This window comes from Pleuronectes platessa, chromosome 9 (genome assembly GCF_947347685.1).
Source record: "Pleuronectes platessa chromosome 9, fPlePla1.1, whole genome shotgun sequence".
Taxonomy (NCBI): domain Eukaryota; kingdom Metazoa; phylum Chordata; class Actinopteri; order Pleuronectiformes; family Pleuronectidae; genus Pleuronectes; species Pleuronectes platessa.
In genome coordinates, this window is record NC_070634.1 from 25,101,592 (window position 1) to 25,118,549 (window position 16,958).

A 16,958-nucleotide genomic window follows, 5' to 3' on the forward strand; every position below is an offset into this window, starting at 1 on the left:
GTGGTTTTTTTATCCATCGACAAAACGTCACAGAAACAAATGGACTTTTCATTGCTGCTTATTTTATTAGAACAATATCTTGGAAGAAGAAGAAGAAGAAACAAAAAAAGCATTTTGTTCACAAAGTGTCCGACAACATTCAAAGTAAAAACATGTGCACAACAATATGGAGAGAAGTACTGCCATTGGTTATTAAAACATATACAACATGGTAAAGACACACAGATTTACATGGATTAGCCGTGTTGATATCCGGCTGAGACACCCAGTACCTGCTGCTTTTCATTCACTGTGACTGTTTGAGTTGATGATAGGAAAGAGGTTGATGTTTATTTTCATGCTTGACGATAAACGAGTTTGAAAATGAGAATGTGAAGAGCAACACGTGGGCTTTTATTTAGCTGGAGGAGAAACAGCAGCCGATCACAGTAGCTTGGCAGAGGTTCCAGTAGAGAACTGTTTGTACAAGAAGGAACTTCTATCATATTTAACATGTCAAAGCTGAGTTGTTATTATTTATTTCTGCATGATATTCAGGATTAAAGAACAGCGGCTATTACAATACGCAGCTCAGTGTTTATAGGCATAATAACGGTTAAGAAAATCACCTGGGAATCTGATTTTTTTGGTCATTTTCAAAACTGCTGTGTCAGCGACAGCTTCGATTTAAAGGGACAGTTCACTTCAAGACGTCTTCGGAGTGAAATGTCTCTTTAACAGTTTGTTTCATTTACTGAGTTTAACAGACGGCAACACAAACACTCATCTGACGTGAGGACGATGTTTTTATTCTTGTGTCACCGTCACAGGACGATCCTCTTTGCCTTAGTGCACATTTACAATTACGATAACAAGCAGAGTATTGGTTTTAGAACTGAAATAATTTATAAATTTTAGTGTAAAATTAAAACTTTCACTTGCTCCAGCTTCTTAAAATGCAAAGATTCATCGTTTCTCTTGGATTTAAGTGAAAAATCTTGGGGATTGGGATTTTTTTTGTTTATTCAACAAAATTAGAAGCTGGAAGGCGTCGCCTGGAGCTCGTTAAGATTCTGATATTAATCATTATTTTATGGACCAAACAATTAGAAAAATTATAAATCAATAGTAATTGTAGTAATGGTAATTGCTTTAGTAACGGCAGGACACGACATCTGAAGTTTTATAGATGAGAACAATTTTCTAATGGATTAATTAATGATGTAAATAATTAGCTACAGCCATGTATGAACTGAATCCCCAATAAATTTCAATCCAAATCAGCAGAAAGACGTCAGAGACGATATATCAGATTCTACACATCAAAATTTCTCAACATAAATTAGGTTTAGTCCTTCAAATTTGTAGTTTGAGCAACATCAGGAGCTAAAAAGTGAAGATATAACTTGTTTTTCTCTCACTGGTGAAATATTAAAATCTCTGAAACACCCCTTTAATGTCCATTAGAGGAAAAGTCAGTGGAGGATACGTGTAGTTGTGAAACCGGGGGGGGGGGGGGGGGGGGGGGGGAGTTCAAGTAACAACATCTTCAGCATCGCTCTATACATTTCACAGCTTCATCCAAGAAACACAGGCTAGTGGCTTATCGTCTTAAATATCATTTTGTCTGAACAGATAAGCTGAGTGGTTACAAAATAAATCACCAGAATGAGAATCTATAGAAAAATCATGCAAAAAGGAAGTTTTCTGACAAGTTAGAAAACCAGTATAAAACCATTTTAAAAAGAGAGAATTACTCTAAGCTTCATTCATAAAGATCACACTTCATCGCACATTCATCTGCTCACTCGCTCATTTCTAATCAGATTCATTAGCTGTAGTACTTCAGGGCAAAGTGCATCGGGTCCATTCAAACCTGTTCGTCTCATGAAGAGTGTCAATCAACCTAAAAACATTCAACATGACGTAAGAGATGATATGTACAAATCATTCAATGGTAAAAACTAACGTCACACATGTAACACACACGTGAACACACAGCTTTAAAGTGTAGGGGACTCCAAAGGGTGTTTCTGGTGTGACTGGTGTTCCCTGTGTGTGCGTCCACGTGTTTGGATTCATGCGTGCGAGTCGTCACATTCACAAATACAACCGATGAAATGAGAAAAAACTTTTCATGTAGATGAAGCTGAGGGCGAGCCCAGGTGCCTGATGGGAGATGTAGTCCAGTGGCCGACACATCCAGATGTGTGTGTGTGTGTGTGTGTGTGGAAAAATCCCTCCATGGAAAAACAAAAACACAAGGTGAGGTTTTAAGGCAGAATCTGACCTGCAACGTCCCCGGAGCTTCCACTGGTTTGTTCGGTGATGGTAAAAGAAAAAAGGGGGGGCCCAGTCTGGTTTTGGTGAAGAAAGACTGCCGCCTGCTGGTCGGATGGTGGAATTACAACCACAGGAGAGAGGAGGAAAGGTGGGAAAAGAAGGAGAAAGAGGAAGAGGAGGAGGAGGAGAGAGGTCCTGTTTGCACCTGATAGTCCTGCTATCTGTCTAATGAGTATCTGATATTACCCAGCTGCTGTTTGGGAGACATTCAACAAACATCAAAGGAAACAAATTCATGCTGCAGGTTGCATGAACACATCATGAAGATAAGGCATTCAACATTCGACAACGTTACACACACACACACACAGACACACAGAGGAAGGTGCAGTGGCGGTCACCTGCTCATGTTTGATAATGACACGTTAACAACATGCAACTGGATGAGTGAGGACAGGCATGAGGAGCAGAGTGGCTCAGGCAGACATCACCAACAGAGCACAGATAGAGACGATGATGACGGGAGTGAGTCGGAGCAGCGCAGCACAGATTCTGTTAGTTTGATGCTGTGAGCGAAACCTGAGCCTGAGAGTTAATAACACCCTGATCTGTGTTGGGAGTCGGATTTGGGAAAGTATGGAAAATCTAGAATGGGTCAGAAATTATCCAAACGATTTACGAGAAGTGAGAAATCCTCACGAGCTGGACAGAGGTCATCACAAGGTCAATCTACTTGATAACCACATGAATGACTTTCCCCTGGGGACACAGTGTCTGGGATGTTGCGTCATTAGCATCGTCACCTAATAGATGGAGCTTGTGATCACTTCCTGGTCTGACAGCTCCTCTCCTGTTAGGATCCAACTGTAATATCATAAACACTGTAAATCATTGCCAGCTTATGGCTTCAGGATCTTCTACGTTCGGTACAACCCTCCCTTCCTCCTCTCGTAACCCCCCCCCCGAATGCCGATCATGCAGACATGCAAACCTCCCTCCCAGCCCACTCCCCCTCTCTTCCCCCACCCGCTCTCTCTCTTTTCCCCCTCCTAGTTCTCTCTCTTCCTCGTGTACCCGCACCACCATTAATCAGCAATCACCGTGAGCCCTCCACCAGCCAATCAAATCGCCCGGCCACCCTGCAGCCCTCAGGAACCTGCGGTCACATAGAGGAGAGGGCCAGTTACTAAAAGACACACACAGACTCACGCACACAAACACACACACACACAGAGAAGATTTAAGTTTCAACAGAATAAAAGTGGTCACAGAGACAGACTGTGTTTGAGTCTGAACGACCTCAGCGTTTTCCATCAGGAGAAAGGATTGAGAAATTGGACAAAGGAAGAAAACAATCCCAAACATGTGAAGAATCCTGCAGATTGTGTCTGTTCATGTCATTAGAGCATCTTCCTCTTCCTCCTCCTCCTCCTGCTCCTGCTCTCTGTCTTTATTTGTCTAAGACCTGAAGAAGAACAGACGTCTGACACACCTTACGGCCATTTCACTGAAATCCAAGATACTCTCACTCTGATTCGAACCAAATAACTGGAACTAAAGAGATGAATTTAAAAGGTTTTGAAGATTAATATCATCATGGACGTCGATAGAAAAGTGTCAGAGCTGTTTCTTTAATCAGTGACTCAAACAATGACCAAGAATAACCAGAATTTACATAATAGTTTAATATTTAATTAAAACAATCCTGGAAAAAGTCTAAGAACTAGAATCATTTCCTTAAGCTTTGAAGGGCTGGGTATGATTTCACAGGAGAATAGAAGAAGTGGGTGGATCAACTTCCATGAAAAGACCAAAACCAACAATGTAGAATTAGTATCATATTCTAACCAAACATTAAATTGACCGCAGCATTTCACGGTTTCTTCATCAGCACTTTAGATTTATTTAATCCTACAGAAACCATCCTGCTGCTGTAAAGACTCACAAGAGCAGTTTCCAACCGGGGAGTTTATTTTGTTTGGATCTCACAGAATCCCAAAATAATCTAAGAGGTCAACCGGATGATTTATGAGAGAAAGAAAACATTTCTATCTTCTCCCTCATTTCTCCATTTTTCCTTGTGAATTGTTGAGTCAGAGTGGAAAAGAAACGTCTCTTTACATCAACTGTTTACTCAGAGTCCTGAGTCTGTGATTGTGGGTCACAAGACGACTTCAGATCTGATGCAAATTACAGTCGTTTAAGCGGCGGATACATGAAAGATGGATTCTCCTCATGGAAGAGATTGAGAAAAACATTGCTGGTTTTAGTGTTTTCAACTCTTCTCTGAATTTTACCAATTAATCTCAAAAGACTTTTGTCAACAACCAGTTAAAAACTTTTCTTTCTACAGTTTGTCTGTAAGAAAACTGCACTGAAGACAAGACAAACACTGAGGCTGAAACCAGAAAAACCTCAGCTTAATACCACCTTAAGTGGGATGGCACTGCTAAAAAACAAAACAGAAATGCATGTACACACACGCACAGGCTCACAGATGTACACACACACACACAGACAGACACACACACACAGAAAAGAACAGCATAATGTTTTTCATTTCAAATTATGTCGACACTTAAATGAGCTTAAAATCAGTGAGTTTCAGAAAGAACAATTAAAAGATTGGATCAAAATAAAAAATAGTCTCTAATATATTACATTAAACAATCTGAAACACTTTGATCGACAGGAAGCGGTGAAGCCTCGACACGGGGCTCACTACAGCAGTGGAGACATCGGTAACACACAAACAGAGAAATGCCTCGAACACAAGACAAACACCGTCAAGTAGCTTCTTCCATTTGTCCCCGCGCTCACACGCTCACCTTCTGAGACGAGAGGACAGACGTATAAAGAGACAGAGGGATGAAGAGGTGGGATGGAAACCAGGACAAAAGAAAGAGATGAACGTCCATGCAGGTGTTTAGATGCTGTCTTTTTTTTGTTTTTCCTTTGTAGTGTTATGTGGAGGAGGAGAAAGCGGAGAGATGGAGAGAATGACAGAGGGATGGAGCGGAGGGCGGAGGACAGTGTGGAGTCAGATGTAGGTGACAGCACCTTTGCTGTTTTTCTCCATGGTGATTTCTACGTAGGAGGTGGGGACGTAGCCCTCCTCGCCGCTCTGCTTCCTGACCCGCGTCCAGCCGTCGCCCTTGTCCTCCTCGATGATGTACAACACCTACGAGCAATAAAATCAAATTAATACAAATCATTTGTTAAGCTAGTGGGTTAATAAAGTCATTGTTGACAAGCGATTAAAACAGATTATTATGTTTTGGAAATGTGTCTTCGCTTTCTTAGGAGAGTCGTATCTGTATTCTAATCACATTAATATAAACAATAGCCTGGCCAGGTCCAAATCTATAAAAGAACAATTCTTCTGACCATGTGAATTCTCCTCACTTAAATAAATGATATTTCATAGAATACATAGATTTGTATTAGATGTATATGTAGGACAATGAGGCAGATTGAACAATTTAAATAATCAGGTGTGTTCTGGTTAGATTTGACAGGATCTCGTCTCCTGTTTGCAGCAATTACAACCGAAGAAGACATTTCTAAATACAACACACGTGGCTTTTAATCAAATACTAAATGGAGTTGACGTTACCTCCTCTTCTGCCATCACCAGCGTCCCCTCGTTCTGACCTATGAACCAATCACAGCACAGTGAGATGGTCTCAAACGTCTCGGTACAGTACACACATCACAAACTCACAACTAGAGGATGATATTTCACACTACACTCCTCTAAGCCCTTTGTTCTTACCTCCAAAAGAGTAGAGCGCTTTGCAGTGTCCGATGACCGGCAGCGGGTCGTCGTCATCGAATTCATCGTCAAACTCGTGAGGGTCCGGGTTGGGGTTCCCGGGCTGTGCGGGACTGGGGCGGCGGGGGTGAGGCGTGTGATGCTCCTGACTGGTGTCGTCTGTGTAGCTGCCTTCAGGGCTGATGGGTAACGGGAAGAAGGAGCGAGTGTTGTGTGAAATATGGATCTATGTGATACAGAAGTTCTGATCCTGAGTAGGAGGGCTTGTTTTGAAATGCTTCTACCTTTCTCTGCCTTGAGGGGCTTGATGGTGATTGTCTGCGCTGTGTCTCCTGTCTCCTCTGGAGCTGTGCTTTCCCTCCACCTCAGATAACCAAGTCTGTCAGCAGGGAAAAGCACATGACCACATTCAAGTACATATTTTAATTGACAACACATTCACAGCTCATGAGTATCTTTTGACATATTTGACCAGGAGGTGGTGCTATTATCCCCACAAGCTGTCAGAACCTGCATACGAATAGAATTCAAATAATGGGATTTAATAAAAAAACATTTTAATCCAGTCTCTCTCTTCTTTACCTCGTTTTTGTGGAGTTCCGAGCGCAGTTTCTCCATGTTACAAATGGTCTCTGATATTTTGGGTTGCAGGCTGACGGGGTCTCCCATCTGTGGGTTCTTCTCGTACACGTCCTTCATCTTGTTCAAGGCATCTCTGACAGAAACACACAAAAATGCTGTGAAGTTAAAAAAGACTTCAAGTTAAAAACCAGAGTTTATCTCTAATAATCAGCAGGAAACTTTTAAAATATGAAGAACCGGAGTTTGGAAGATTTGTTACAGAAGCAGATTTTCTGGTTCTGGAAGCCGGGGATCATGGGTAATATCTGCCTCCAGTTGTGTCTCAGTTCAATGATGTAGGAAAATGAATTACCATGTGCAGCTGCAGAGGGCGCTGGTGCTCAGTCAAAGCTACATAGAGTTCCTTTAAGGCTTTAAAAGCATCTTACCTCTGATCCTGCTCTTTCTGAAGCTCTCTGTTGAGCTCGTCGATCTTCTGCTGCAGCCTCTTCCTCCTCTGCTCGGGGGGGAGGTGACTGAAATCCTCCAGAGACGGCGCCTGGGGAGGAGAAGCAGCATTTTAACATCTCTTCAAACCAAGTCAGGATAAAGTTGATGATGTTAGGAGATTAGCCCCAGGACGGAATAAAGATTACTGCACATGTTCCTCTGGAGTGTGGACGGATCTGTTAAAACTATAATTACATCACTGACTGGTTTCCACGATGTTTGTTGAGCCCAGACGCTGCAGTTTGGTCTGGTTACTGAATCCACTTTCCATAGAAGGAGATTTGAAAATAAACATGTCTAATCAACACGCAGCAACTGAAATAGTTAATTACAGTCAAATAATCTCCTGGATATTAATGCCACTCGCTCAATTTCCAAATTACCTCACTGATAAATCCAACATCACGAGACACGTTCAGGTTGAAAGTTATGACCTTGAAACTAATCTTTTCTGGAGTTTTCTTTCATATCACATGATCTTCCTATGCAGATTAAATTTGCCCAGTTGAACAGTACTGAGCAAATGTAAATAAAAATATTCATTAACATCATTAGGATGTATCCCACCCCCCACAAAATGTTTAAATATACATTACATTAGTTTTAAACACGTCCTCACTATTTGTTGGTGCCTAAAATTTGACTTAGTACTGCAGACGTTAAATTGAGTTGAGATTTTAAGTTTTGCTTGGAAACAGCAGTTGTTGAAAGGAATACATGTTTTTTCAATCAGTAACTATGGCTGAAAACTGTTTCCCTTGTTTGTATAGTACTTTGGATTCCAATGCAATTTATTAAAAGCAGTTTTATGTCTGTGTTTCATTCTAAAAATACTAATTAGTATAGAACTTGCAGAACAACGTGGCTTTAACGGGTGGCTCTAAAACAGGGGAACTCTATTTGCACTAAAGAGGCTGTAACACAGTTGTAGTTTGGATAATATTATTTATCCGAGTGCAGGAAAACTATTCTAACTGGGGGAGGAAAACATTAGCTAACCATCACTACTGGGTGTATATACTGGACACTATGGGAAGTCCTATACGCTGTAGGACACACTACTGGGTCTTCATATAACTACTCTCTACACACTCAGTCACTCACTTACCATCTTCACTGACCACTGACGCATTAACCATCGCAGTAAAAAGAGACACACAACATTGAATGCTGGTTAGTTGTCAGTGATTTAAAATAGCTGGCTGTCGGTGGAACAATACACATACAGGAGAGAACGATTGTAAACCAGGAGGCTCCAATAGTTCATATATTAAATAAGATGTTCAATACTTAATGATTAATTAAAGAAAGCTACACTTGTTATACCAGTAGTACTTGTACGTTACACTTATGTATATTAACTACTGGATATTTACTCTGTCCTCCTGCTGTACAATGATTCATTCTTGGGTTTGTTTCCTGATTTCATTCCAAACAAAGGACGTATTCTTGTGAAGAAACATTTACATGTTTATTTCCTGAATATGACTTCTTCTTTATGTCTGTTGAAATTAGGAAAATGTTTGCTATAAATTATACTTCTAAAATGGATTCCCGTGTGCTCCTTTAAATTTTTATACTACTATAATGTTTTTACAGATGTTCCCATTTCTGCTATCATGCAGGAACACACTTGTTCAAACGTAATCCTGCTGCTGGCCTCATACTGTAAGAAATATTACAAGATATATAAAAAACACAGAGGCCGGTGTTATAAGTTTGTGTTAAACTGTCTGGAAGCAGGAAGCTCTGTTTCACCACTAACTGACACCGTTAGTGCAAACACAACAATACACATCACTGCAATCTCACACAAAAGAACATCAGAGCATCACAGCTGATGTTAGTAAAGAATCCCCCCCCCCCCCCCCCCCCAAACAACAACTGTGCAACCACTAAACCGTTCAAGTCCCTAAATCACACAACACACCATCAATCACCAAGGATCCTCCATCTTGTGATGGGAGAGACAAATCTATTGATTTGATTTTGAAAAAAAAAATCACAAAATCAAAGGAAATAGAAAGAGAGAAAGAGACAATCATCAAAGACAAAAATAGAAAACAGATGAATGAGTGAGAGAAGCCTTACCACAGAGTGTCTGCAAGTTTTCAAATTAGGAAAATATGAATCAAATCAACACCAGAACAGCTTTAAATTGTTTAGATGTGTGTTTAACACATATTAATCCAGGACCTGCAGACACTGTGTAGGGAATATACAAAGAAAAACAAAATCATATCAACCGGTCTTGATCAGACACACTTCAACACTACTTCCTGTCTCACCCCTCTCCGCAGGGCCCTCAAATTCTGGGGTATTCTGGGTACTGTAGTCTTTATCTCAGACAGATAGTGGCTCACAAGGTCAGAACCGAACCGGGATGCAGGGAATGGGTGGGAGGTGGACCGGGGACGGGGACGGGAGGAGGAGGAGGAGCGGGGGGAGGAAGATGATGGAGGAGGAGGAGGAGGACAGGAGGAAGGGGACTGGTGGGGACAACAAAATCCAATATTAACACTAATCAATTCAGCTCAATTTATGTCAACAAATTAACAAATAGCTACAAACTCCATCTTATCTTCATGCAGCGATTAGGATTCAGCATCTGACAGATCTGGTTGTTAGGTCACCATCATTCAAATCTTAGCAAACATTTTAATACCTAAGAATGCCTTTATTTTGTATTGTTGCCTTTTCAGTACAAGGTATTTACTGTAATGGAAAAGTGAAGTTTAAGAACAGGGCCTGAAAACTCGTGTCTGGAACACACCTCAGAAAACGTGGCGAGGCAGCGGATGACGTGAACATAAACCAACAGCCGATGGGTAATGATTAACCAGGGCTGTCTGTATGAAGAGGGTCAAGGTCCACACAGAATATACCACAGACGGAGTGTGAGACTATTTTTTCACCAACAATGGAAAGAAGACAAAAAACTTTAAACTGGAGACAAGCTGAGAGGCTGTGTGGACAAAGTGAAAAACTAATCGTGATTCGTTCTAGAAACTTTGCATAGTTTGTTGAAAATGTGACTGATAAAGTTTTACGATGGGTTGGGCTTTATAAGTCTGTGAGGAGGAGAACACTGGCACTTATTGAACTTAAATAGGAATCTGAAAAGAGAAATGAATACAAAGATGTCTTTAAAAATCTGTATCTATATATAAGAGTAAAACTCCCTTTTGTTTAACTGTAGATGCTGAATATTTCCAGTTCTTCTATATTAGATGTAACCATGTAACCTTGATTTCAAGCAACAATGAGCATCATGATCTCCTTGTACCTTTGGTTTCTTCCCAAACAGCCACAGCTTGTTCTTGGTTCTGCTCATAGGATGTTTCGGGTCTGATCTCGGCGCCGGGCCCCCGTCTTTGTCTCGTTCTCCTTTGGGCGTGTTGCTGATGGTCCCGTCGGAACCCGACCTGCTCAGATTCTGACTGAAGTCCTCGAAGGGGAAGTCGCCTGGAGGGTCGAAGCCGGACTTGAAAGACTCCACGACAATGACTGAATCCTGGGACACGAGATTCAGAAAGAGAGGAGACATATCAAACAAGTGAAATGACCGTCTCTCCCCATCCCTCCCCCATATTTAGTACCAGTTAATTGCCACAGGACAGTTTTCTCTCTCCCTCCCCGACTCTTCTACACACCTTTCGTTCATTGACAGCTTTGGCGGCCGAAACCATTCCTTCTAGACATTTGGAGACGATGGGAATGACTCTCCGCTCCGCCTCCGCAAAGCTCCGGTACGTCTCGCCCAGCTTCACCGTCCGACGTTCATCCATGTCCTGCAGATTCTGTGACACAGAGCGGAGGAAATGGACTGAACACCAGCAACAGGTCAAATGCTGCACTGTTTACACTAACACTTATCTCTGTGTTGTTTAACAATGTTTCCGAGTGGGAAGCTCTTTTCCTGGGACACTGCAGATATCCACTCAATATATCAGTAATGGTTTACATGAGACACGCTGCTAAGATAAACATTTAATGGGGCACTTTACAGGCTGCTACACTTTCTGTAAACAAGACACTGGTTCAAGTGAGGAATGATTAACTACATGTCATCCAGTTTGTCAGTGTGGAGCTAATTTGAAACATTATAAAGAGATTAAACTAAATAATACACAGAAATCAGAAAGCATAAGTAAGTAATATCATTTAACATGAAAATAATATTTGATTAACAAGTTTATCCCTTCACATCCTGTACACAGAACATGTTGTGGTATCTCTCTGTTGCTTATTGGTGAAACTTCTGAATACAGAAAGTTTCAATAAAGCCAATACATCAAAAGGCACCACATCACAGCTTGATTACAATATTGAATTGAATTGAAATGACTGTCATTGTATAACTCTGCATACGACATGTTCGGTTTACCTTGAAGATGTGTGGAATGGCGTTGTTGAAATGTTTCCACTGCTCTCCGTTGAAGTTCTGTAGCTGAGCGGCGTATTCGTTCTTACTCTCATCGGCCATGTGAGTCCGCAGGTATAACTGGGCTTTGGCCTAAAAGAAAGAAAAAGATACAAACATTAGATTCACACGAGCTGATATCAAAATTACAAGTCTATATTTTGGCTTGTGTTTTCAATGTAAACACACAACAAAAAACTCTAGATGCCTCATTGACAGAAAAGCTGCAAGAGAAACTGCAAAATTCAAAAATATTTTCAAATGGAAGCTTTTTTTGAATGAATATGACTTTTGGGGAAAACAGCTCCTTTACTCCTCTTGTTATTTCCATGGTTACATTTGTTTATAAATGGGTCACTTAAAATAACAATGATATATGGACGGTAGCTCGTTTAAAATAAAAAATAAAGTCATACTGGGCTGGATTTTCTGACTTCACCTCAATATCAAACTGTTTATTTTCCTTCAACCTTTAGGTCTAATTATACAGTGATCATGTGGGGGGGAAAGAACAGCGATGGTATAATTTCATAGGCACCAATTACACGCTTCTAACTTTAAGTAAACCAAAATACTGGGCTTAAGCCTTAAGGGGAGTGAGGTGAAGTCACTGTAGTTATTTTGTTGCCGAATTATCAAACTTTCAACGTGGATTTAATGTCGGTAAATGAGGGAAAAGTGTGTGTTTATCATCCACTAGTTAAAGGGTTTAAATGTGGCTCGATCTTTGCTGTGAGTCGGCGAAGAATAAATCAACATGCTAATATTATGATAGAAAATAAAGAAACAGAAGGCGAGGACAAATTATAACAGCAGCCTTGGAGATGAGGAGGAGATTTACAGCAGCGGTGTAGCAGGTGGGAGCTTCCTACCTTCTCCACTTCGGATTTGGTGGCGTTGATGTCATTATCTAACCGGTCGAAGGTCAGCTGGCATTTCTCTGCTTCTTTACACTCCCTCTCAAACTTCTTTTTACTCTACAGAACACAAAGAACACACAGGGACGACACAATGTTGAATCACAAAGAATAATCTATTCATCATAAAGCATTGTCTCCATTACTTATAAATTCAAAAGACAAAATAAAACTTGGATTGTAAGAATGGGAGGAAAGAGAGAGAGGTACGACAGAGATGAATCAGAGAGTGATAGTTTACTTCCTGCCCAGCCATCTGGGTCACATCAGTAGTGAATGAAACACGGTGAATAGCTGAGACATTACAGTCGAGTCACCAGGTAGTCATCGTTAAAGTCGTTCAGACCACACACGGGAACACTCTCAATCAGATGTTGGGCAGTAAAGCAGATCAGCTCGTGGGCTCCAGGCCAGGACACGTGACCGGAGGTGTATTATGTTTACATTTAACAAGCAGCAATCAGCCTTTTTTTCCTCTTATGTAATTGTGGTGGTCAATTATAAGTCCAGCAATGAGCAAACTGTTCGAAAATAACTGTGCACGTGCAGCTGAATGACCTCAGACGTGACCGAATGGAACCTCACTCTGGAGCCTTTGAAGGAGCAGAAAAGAAGGTTGTCATGGGCCAAATGTGGCACATGGGCCCTGCTTTGATCTGTAGTGTGTATGTGTGTGTGTCTTTGTGTGTGTGTGTGTGTGTCTTTGTGTGTGTGTGTGTCCTAGTCCCTGTCCTCAAGTCCCTGTGGAGTGGGAAGTTTGCCAAGTAGAGGAGAAGGACACTGCTGTCTTTTCACAGTCAGCAACAAACATTTAAATATCAAACTTTACATATATTTAAACAGGATAGCACAGAAGAACCTGTAATTCTTATTCCTGATGTAAATCCATACACGAGTGCCAGAAATGTCTTGCTTGTGTCTTCGCCAAATCACGGTATGTGTGGAGTTGGGGTGAAATGCACAGAAACCCCAATTTGACCTGCAGTTACCTTTTTGTTAGCATTTCTTGGATTCCTCGAGCAAACAAGTAGGAAACGAGTGCAGCTGGATGTCCCCAACTGAATATTTACACTAAACACTTTCCACCTTCCCCTCCGCCCCTCCTCACTTACGTTGTCCATCTGTTTCCAGCTATGATCCAAATACTGCTGGGCCTTCCTGCCCTCCTGAAGATGCTGCTCAATTGCAGACAAACACACACACATACACAAACACAGACAGAAACACAAGAAAATTCACATCAATATACAAAACCACATTCTTATGCACATATAAAAAAAAGACAGGACTGGAACAGTTTGTGCAACATACACGATAAAGATCCAGAGGAGCATAAAAGTGCTGAGGCCGCAGCCACGGATTTACTAGAGTCCAGTGACTAAAGCAGTTAAAAGAACAAACCGAGGTCGAATCAACTGTGAACATGCTGCTTGTAAAAGTTGAGTCAAAGATTTGTGAAAGTGAAAAGATTTGGATCAAGTATGAATCGTTTTCATGTTGTGTTTGAAACAAATCATGTCAATCTACTACAACTTCTCAAGGTCAAATGTGAACTTTAATGCTTTACTTTCACTTTACACTGAGGAGACTCCCTGTTAGGTTCTAGGGATTTAATGAGGTCATAAAAGCTACCGACCTTATTTATAAAAACAGTTTAGTAACATATACTGATCAAACTCCATCCTGCTCATAAAGAACATGTGATGTGATTAAAAGCTTCAGGAAAATTTGGGAGAGTCTGTTAGAAGAAATACTCCTCTCCAGTCTACACACATAATCTTTCCAGACACACACATTATGCAATTGTTGAATTAAAACGGATTTAATGAAATCAAAATGTGAAGTATAACTATATTGACATTGTGTATCCTTCAACACCAAATCAGTTAATCCATGACTAAAGTGAGAGTTTGTACCAAATCTGAAGAAAATCCCCCATCGCATTAACAGGAAAAGATTAAAGATCTTTGTTATTATGATTTCAAGACAGCCATATGAAGGACAAGTTAATAACTTGGAAGAATAGCTTGTAACTTTGTGTAACAACATTAAAAAACAGGCAACTGGTGTCACGGGGTGAAAATTTATGGGATTTTTGATATTTTACAGCACAAAACAAGATGAAGGTTCAGCTTCCAAATCATGTGGATCTCAGATTTTCAGTTTATATCATCTGCAGATGGTCGGTGAGGTAAACGACAGATGGTTGACATTACATCTGACATATTCTTCCTCTTGACTGGAGCCAAACAGAAAACAAATCCATATACAGAGGATGCATGGGGAAGACAGCAATATTTGTTTTATGACAGGAAGCAACCGGTTTCCTGGGAACTGAACCTGAACCTTTTGTGACTTTTAATTCAATAATATCCATAAAACAGTGAAGTATGGACTTGAGAGGGAACTCACATGCTTCCTCTCAGCTTTGAGGTCTTGACTGTAGCTCATCAGCTCTCCGTACACCTTGTGAGCAATCTCCTCCGCCACCACCTCCCTCTGACCGGCATAGTCGTTAAGTTCATTGAGTATGGAGTAGAACGACACACATGATGTGAACCTGCACGACAGACACACACACACGGAACATGTGTTAAACACTGCACACGCCTCGCTTCCTTTCTGGTCAGCACACTGCTATCTGCTGTGTAATTTTAACAAAGGACAACTGTATCTTAAAAGTAAAGAGTATTTTTGCACAAGCTGCAGATGAGGATACATGAGTGCTTCACCTTTTAGCACTTTTATATTAATGTGAATCCCTTTTTTTGTTCAGTCAAAAAGGGAAAAAAAGAGAGTCTTATTATTCCCATGGCAAATTAACTTCTTTGAGGATAATAATGGAGATTGGACATATTAGGCTTAATTACTTTGTTTTACTCTTATTTGTTTCTCAGTCTGTTGTTTATAATGAAAGCTCGGGGAAGGACACTGACGTTTTGTGGTGTATGTAAAATAAATGATTTCTGACAACACTTTCTTATGGCATTTGTGTCAAAAGACTAATCAAACTCTTTTAAAAAATTTTAATTTTGCAGACAATTCATGAAACAACATAAAAAAATGCATTGACAAACATTGTGTCCAACTAAAAAAAATGTCTCTGGCAGAAAAGGCCTGCAGAAGTAAATAAATAAAAGACATAGAACAAATCTATTGACTCTTCTCACCTTGGCTCCTCCTCCTTGGAGCGTTTCGGGCAATATTTCTTCACCAAGCTCCTGAAAAGAGAGAGAAAGAAGACGACCTGGAGGTTCAAAATACTGTCTGATATTTTAAGGCATGGTAGAGAGGAAGGTAAACAAACAGAAGAGGGAGGCAGTCAAAGAGGAACACACACACTAACACACACACACAGCGCGCAAGAGAGAGAGAGAGAGAGAGACAGAGGATCTCAGTATATTATTAAAGAAGAATCAAAGATTCCAACACATCAAAGAGTTTGCCTGTCCATTACCTCAGGCTCTAAAAATACCAACTGCAGCAAATCAGCAAGTTAATGATTTAACTAGAGCGCAGTGTATGTATGTGTGTGTGTGTGCGTGTGTGTGTGTGTTGTTGTATGGGTGTATTCTGAAGGGATTTCCTCTTTGAAATCACACTCTCGTAACAACTGGGACAACTGGTTCTTAATGATGCTGGATTTGTGCATGTTGAGTTGTACTGCAACAGTGAATTAATGACAAATACATAAGTCACTAGACATCCCGTGTGTGTGTGTGTGTGTGTGTGTGTGTGTGTGTGTGTGTGTGTGTGTGTGTGTGTGTGTGTGTGTGTGTGTGTGTGTGTGTGTTTACCGTAGTTGCTTGGCATAGCTTTGCTCAATGTCCAGCCTTTCCTTGACAAACTTTGAATAGCGCTCCAGAAAATCAATCCCCCACTGAGTGTGTTTGTCCAGATTATCAAACTGGTCCTGAGGATGGAGAGGGGGGAGGGGGGGGGGAATTAGTATTTTTGATTCATACAAATTGGCAGAACCAAACCAAATCACAAGCACACATTTTTCAGATTAAAACGCCATTTAAAAGGATTTAGGAGCTGGTGAAAGTGAAATGATAACAGGTTAACTTGGTTTGATGACAGGATGGAAAAACTGGTCACATGACTCAGCAGTCAGTCTTCCTGGATATGACTCCTCACACTAATAAAACACACATGTCCTCCAGCCAGCGGCAACATGAGCTTCCACAATACAAATCACAACCTCTACAAAGTACAAATGAGACAAGTCATGGAAAAACTAAAGGTTGATTATTTCTGTCGGCTTGTTTTTCTCTCATCCCTTGATCTTTCCTCCATCGGATTCAAGCTTACTGATATTCTCATGAGGAGTCCAAAGGATTCCAGTCTAAAGCCCCGTTCAGACTGGATATATTGCTCTAGAGGAGGCACAATAACTTCAACATGATTTTAATCCCATTCAGAGTGCACATGTGGGTCATTTTTCAATCCTGGTAATTATTACAGCCACAGCTTCGTGTTTTTTTTAGGGTTATTGTGTTTTTTACGA

General features: G+C 40.7%; 1 protein-coding gene across 2 annotated transcripts in view; it reads right to left on the reverse strand.

Moving 5' to 3' along the window:
• Positions 1 to 42: 42 nt before the first annotated feature.
• Positions 43 to 16,958, reverse strand: part of fnbp1l (formin binding protein 1-like) — a 37,247-nt gene continuing 20,331 nt past the window's right edge. Inside the window, exons 2-16 of one of the 2 annotated variants that reach the window (XM_053431544.1) lie at positions 16,246 to 16,361; positions 15,619 to 15,669; positions 14,861 to 15,008; positions 13,561 to 13,623; positions 12,404 to 12,508; positions 11,496 to 11,624; positions 10,762 to 10,908; positions 10,395 to 10,622; positions 9,397 to 9,597; positions 7,048 to 7,157; positions 6,620 to 6,752; positions 6,322 to 6,416; positions 6,038 to 6,216; positions 5,879 to 5,916; positions 43 to 5,443 (exon numbers count right to left, since the gene is read on the reverse strand). In XM_053431544.1, coding sequence (XP_053287519.1) covers positions 5,303 to 5,443; positions 5,879 to 5,916; positions 6,038 to 6,216; positions 6,322 to 6,416; positions 6,620 to 6,752; positions 7,048 to 7,157; positions 9,397 to 9,597; positions 10,395 to 10,622; positions 10,762 to 10,908; positions 11,496 to 11,624; positions 12,404 to 12,508; positions 13,561 to 13,623; positions 14,861 to 15,008; positions 15,619 to 15,669; positions 16,246 to 16,361 — 1,884 coding nt within the window. In that variant the 3' untranslated portion in view covers positions 43 to 5,302. The remainder of the gene's footprint in view (positions 5,444 to 5,878; positions 5,917 to 6,037; positions 6,217 to 6,321; positions 6,417 to 6,619; positions 6,753 to 7,047; positions 7,158 to 9,396; positions 9,598 to 10,394; positions 10,623 to 10,761; positions 10,909 to 11,495; positions 11,625 to 12,403; positions 12,509 to 13,560; positions 13,624 to 14,860; positions 15,009 to 15,618; positions 15,670 to 16,245; positions 16,362 to 16,958) is intronic. The other variant, XM_053431545.1, reaches the window with a different exon arrangement.